Source organism: Amborella trichopoda, chromosome 3 (genome assembly GCF_054954075.1).
Source record: "Amborella trichopoda isolate Santa Cruz 75 chromosome 3, AtrichopodaSantaCruz75HAP2 v2.0, whole genome shotgun sequence".
Classification (NCBI taxonomy): domain Eukaryota; kingdom Viridiplantae; phylum Streptophyta; class Magnoliopsida; order Amborellales; family Amborellaceae; genus Amborella; species Amborella trichopoda.
The window spans coordinates 46944277-46950000 of record NC_142338.1 but is presented as its reverse complement, the minus strand read 5'-3'; the positions used below and the strand labels follow the sequence as shown (position 1 = coordinate 46950000).

The 5724-nt window shown below is 34.4% G+C and overlaps 1 protein-coding gene across 1 annotated transcript in view; it reads right to left on the bottom strand.

Moving 5' to 3' along the window:
- LOC18443874 (ER lumen protein-retaining receptor B) overlaps positions 1-3390 on the bottom strand; it is a 5201-nt gene extending 1811 nt beyond the window's left edge. Inside the window, exons 1-2 of the mRNA XM_088860955.1 lie at positions 3241-3390; positions 1293-1558 (exon numbers count right to left, since the gene is read on the bottom strand). Coding sequence (XP_088717081.1) covers positions 1293-1558; positions 3241-3331 — 357 coding nt within the window. The 5' untranslated portion in view covers positions 3332-3390. The remainder of the gene's footprint in view (positions 1-1292; positions 1559-3240) is intronic.
- Between the last annotated feature and the right edge of the window lie 2334 nt (positions 3391-5724).

Genomic DNA, 5724 nt, shown 5'->3' with positions numbered 1-5724 from the left:
GGGAATACTCTTTATTGGGAGAACTTTTTCTTCCAATCTTACCTTTCTAGGGCATTTTATTGGTCAAAAAGAAAAGGATGTTCCTTTGGTGGTATCTCAAATGCAACTAAAGATATCCTTAAAAAGAACAGGATGGTCGTGACTGTGCGTGTCTGTGTGTATATGTTTATAGAAGTTCAACAGGTGAGTGCCTTAGGAGATAAATAGCTGCTAAGTTTATGAACGTTTGTCGGGAACATCTTTTGGAAACAAAAGAAAGAAAAATGTCCATGTAATAGAGGTCAAGGAAATAACATAATATGGGATTATTGGGCTCAACACATTACTATGATTTTACACTATTCCATTCTTACACCCATTTTCTGTGAGAATACCATATAACATGGAATTCAAGTTGTGGTGATGTGTTTCATGAGAGAGCAAAACACAGGGATAAAACTCCACATTATTTTTTCAATATCTCTCTCATGGTGCCTCTTTCTTTTCTTTTTCTTGATAGGAACTTCTCGCATGGTGCCTTTAGCCTTCCATATAATATGAGTAGGCAAAGTATCACTTCTTGTCATTGCTATTATTGATACTTTTTTTTTTTTGTGCCTATGGGGGTTGGGTTGGAGGTCTCTCTGGATAGATTTTAGAGAGGATCCTAAATATGTTTCTTGTCAATTCAATCTTTCCTACCATAAATAGATCGGCTTTTTTGTGCTTCTTGTCCTTAATAATCCACATGTGGAGCTCAACTTTCAACCAAGGGAAACAAATTACCCACAAGGGTATTTTTGGTCACTTGTGTTATTATATCGCATAGGTTTTGGGGGATCATACACAATATGGCACTCATTCTAATCCATCATGTATTTTTCTTGGCATGATGATTGTTCTCTCTAACAATGCACATCATCAATGGAAAGAAAGAGGCCCAAGTTTTCAATGTCAGACTCATAGATAGACTGAAGCTGCTACAAGAACCAACAGACAGTTGCTACAAATTGAAAACTATGAACAGACATTCATGTGTGTTTACATTTATTCAGATATTCAACTCTTCCCTAAACGAAGCGAAGTTTTCTCAACCTCTATAACAGCAAAACCTGATTTGATTTTTCTTTTTTTTTGAAGGAAAGTTATTTTAACTTTTAAAAGAATCATTTTTCTTCATAACAACAATTTTCCTCTATACTAAATTGGTTGAGTGATACATGCCAAGAACATATAAATCTCTTCACCAGTCAACTAACCAAAATAATAATAAAAATAATAACGAGAAATGTCTTAACAGGAGATGACGTTACCTCAGTTACTGTGAAAGCACGGTGGATCAGAAGTGCCAGCAAAAAACAAGGTGGGACAAGGAAATAGTGTCTAAAGGTATCCTGATCCTTGTTGTATGTCTGTTTAACCACTTTATGATACCTCATGTACCAAACGATGCCAATCGATGTTCCCAGGAATACAAGCTTCATAATCGTGTTGTACAAGGATATATAGTTTGTGAAGATGTCAAGATACCTTGTAGCAAACACAATAACATAAAGCTCTTGCGTTTTAAGTGATATGCCTGGTTGGCGGAAAAGGAAAAAAGGAAGTCAAGCAAGGAATACATTTCCAAGTAATACATTAAAAACTAATCAACTGAATCACCACACAAAATAGAATTTGGAATTTGAGACCCATATGGAAAAGATGTCTAAGAAGGGAGAATAAACTCCCAAGACATGCAATAAGAAGGAACAAAATAAAGATACAAATACATATGTTACTTCATACATGTGAAAATCCTTAAGCATCACGCCTTTAGCGAAGTGCCAAATCTTACCACCCCAAGTTTCTAATTCAACATCAAGAAAGTGTGTAAATGAGTTCCCATTCAAATTCAAGACTTGCTCTGTATCAAGACTATCAAATTCAAGACTTGCTCTGTATCAAGACTATCAAATTCAAGACTTGCTCTGTATCATTTAGCTAAAGAGAAGGATGTCATTCATATCTTTAAATGCATTCATGTATATCCAATCAATACAAGTTTCCATGCATTTGACCACGATGAAATCTAACAAAAATATTTCCTAGTATTACAGTGGAGAGAACTTCCCAAGTTCAAAAGCCAAACTCCTCGCCATACAAAAGTGCTTATATGAATCAAAGTAAACAGAAATGGGGTTGAAGAATGGAAACTCATGCATCGCAAGAAACTGGAAAAAAAAGAGAAAAATCCACAGTATCATACTAAAGACAACATTCACATCGAGCAATGATCTCATGCAAGTACGACCACAAATTTATGAGGAAACAAGAATCACTAGTTAACATGAGGCTTATGCTGGAAATGATGACTGCATAGTGAAATAATAGAGTGCTCCAAGCTTCTTTGTAATTTCAATTGTCGATAAATTAGAATCACACAGAAAACCTAAACCCACATTATCAAGTGTGAAATAAAAGCACACCAAACTATCACAATATCCACAACCTTTTTTTTTATTATAAAATAGCCTTTACATAAATTAGAATCACACAGAAAACCTAAACCCACATTATCAAGTGTGAAATAAAAGCACACCAAACTATCACAATATCCACAAACTACATAATTGTCGATAAATTAGAATCACACAGAAAACCTAAACCCACATTATCAAGTATGAAATAAAAGCACACCAAACTATCACAATATCCACAACCTTTTTTTTTATTATAAAATAGCCTTTACATAATTAAAAAATCTCTATCTATTGCCAAAGTTCAAATAATCAAACAACAACGAAATTAATCTCAAGCTACTCAAAATCTTTCCAACCCAAGTAACGAACAAAAGAATGAGCTTACAAAAACCCAAGATTTTACGAATTGAGAAAACAAATAATCACACAAATTAGGGGAAAAAATAACCTTTTCGAAGAAACACAATTTTATGATCACTGTAAAAAAAATAAAAAATAAAAATGAAACTATCAATAAAAATGGAGACCATTCAACAAAAGCCCGAGATCCTAAAAACCAACTAATCAGAAAAAATAAGAAAACAAATCATAGAGAAAGTATAAATCTACTAACCAATGCAACCCCAAAAGAATACTAAATAAAAAAAACGAACACTGATACAGAGAGACCCGAGATTTTCTCCCTGAGAGATGATCATAAAAAATGAAATATATAATTCAATCTAAATCAACAAAAAAATATATAAAACTCATTCAAATATGGACAAAATTAGAGAGAAAATCTAAGAAAACGAAGTACCTGAACAGGATTTCATTGTGCGTATTTTCAAAAGCAAAATGATGATGCTGAGAAGATGGCTCATATCCCCGGTCAACCTGAAGATATTCATCTTGCATTTACTGTTTTTTTCTCAGATTCTTCAAGAAAGAAAAACGTAAAGAAAACCCCACAAATTAAACTTTCGCTCTTTTTTGATGAATCTTCTTCCTCTGGAGTTTGATTTGCCCTAAAACACGCTCATGAGTGAAGAAAAAAAAACTGCTATCACTTTCACAATCAGGTGTCTTTAAGTCAAGGACGAAAATACCCTCCTAATTTATTAGAATGAAAGAAAAAAAAGAGGCCATTTACTTTTGGAAAAGGGTGCAACTTTAAAAAGTAAAAGTAAAGATGCACCTCAAAAATCCATGGAAAAAGTCATTTTCATATTATCTAGATGCATAAATATGGGAAAAAAAAAATTAATTTTAAAAATAGTACATCTTGCAATACATTATCGATACTATTGATTTTCAAGATTTTTGTATGTTTATAGATCTACTTGATTCTAATTATTTTTTAAATTGATAATTTTATAAATATAGATAAAAATAGCTTTTAAAATAATCAAATTTTCTACACTAAAATTACATATTGTGATAAAATTTGGAGGTGCATTATAATTGGATAGTTTAAGGTTGCAATTTTATAGAAACCATACTTTTTACTTTTTAGTATAAAAATCTTTGAATCACTCTTATCTATTAGATTTAAAATGGAATAATTGTGAAAGTGTCATTCACTAAACCTTAAATTCCTAAAAAACTATTAAATTAAATTTCACAAAAACACTCCAAACCATCCGATTTGATATTTAATAGCTATGGGGAGCTCCTCGTAAAAAAAGGATAAATGATATGCATGTCCTTAAGTAGTTTAATGGATGATCAATATTGTACTATCCCACACAATGACCACCGAATTACTATGGAATCAATGACCATAAAGTGCTCGGAGAATTTTAATCCTCGTGACCACATGAGATAGGTGGGAAAGAAAGTCTTCACCATCCGATGAATAGGTTGGAATGTGGATGGGATCCTCCAATTCTTCAAATAATATTTCGACATGAATCACATTGATTAGAGCCCTAGAGGTAAAAACCCTCGTGACCACTTATTACAGATACGGTCATTAGAATTGGATTAGATATTGTTCCAATTAAATCAAATTGGACCATTTGACTTGCCAGACTAGTGAAAGCATTGTCATCCATCAATTTTCAATTAAATCAGGCTTTTGTTTTAGATCGGACTAGCAAAAATACCAGTTAGCAGTCCGTTCAGGTGGTCTGATCCAGTCTTGATAACTATAGTCATAATGATTACATCCATATTTTTCCCATTGCAAAACAAGTGAGAATCCTACATTCACAGGGTCTTCACTAATTTCCTCTCTATATGCTTTCTGCTGCTTTTCTAGGAAGGAAGACAAGCTAATATGGAGCTTAGAACCTAGTGGGCCTTCACAGTCAGATCATTGTATAATAACATTTATAGGGAGTGGCACATAGAAGACAACCCATTAGTCTCCAAATTTTGGAATTGCAGGGTATCAGGCAGAGTAAAAACTTTCATGTGGATTCTAAGCTATAAGAGAGCCCTCACTATTGACCAGCTTCGCAAGATGGGAATAATAGAATGATACCAGCTTCGCAAGACGGGAATAATAGAATGATGAAGAAACACTTGACCACATTTCATTCACTACCCTTTTTTGTTGATGAGTTGTGGGGCTAGGTCTGTGCCTTATCTAAGTTGGACATGGGTTAGGCCGGAAGGTTTGATCATCTGCTATAACAGGTTGGTCTCCAACTTCTCGACATTGGGTATTGCCCTTTGGAGGAATTAGTGGTTGCCATTCTTTGGAATGTGTGGAAGGAGCAGAATAACAAAACATTTGAAGAACAGAAGAGGGATGTCTATAAATTGTGCTAGGCCATTAGTTGTTCTGTTTTAGCCTGGGCTTAGATTTTTCCACTCTTTAAGGTCATTCTTAAAGAGCTTTACTTCACACACTTAGAGAGATCTTATTTCGTAAAGAGTGGAGACCCATAGATCCACAGCTTGGACACCACCACCTAATGGACGGCTCAAACTCAATTTTGATGGTGGTGTTCTAGGGAAGAATTGAGTGGTAGGATATGGGGGGTATGTTGCGAGACTCGGGAGTCATTCACTGGTCTTACCAAGGTCGGCTCCATCAATGTTATATTAACGAAGTGGAGCTCTGGGCTTTGAAGATTGGTGCCTCCAAACTTCAACCAAATCACATACGACTTATCATAGAAGGAGATTCGGCTAATATGATCAAATAGTAAAGGGAGCCGGATTGTAGACCTTGGTTTTTAAGCCCTATTATGGATGAAGTTATCTTGTGTCTTAAAGGGAGAGAAGTGCAGTCTGCTCATGTTTTTAGAGATTTTAATGCAGATGCCAACTTTTTAGCAAAAACAGGTGACTA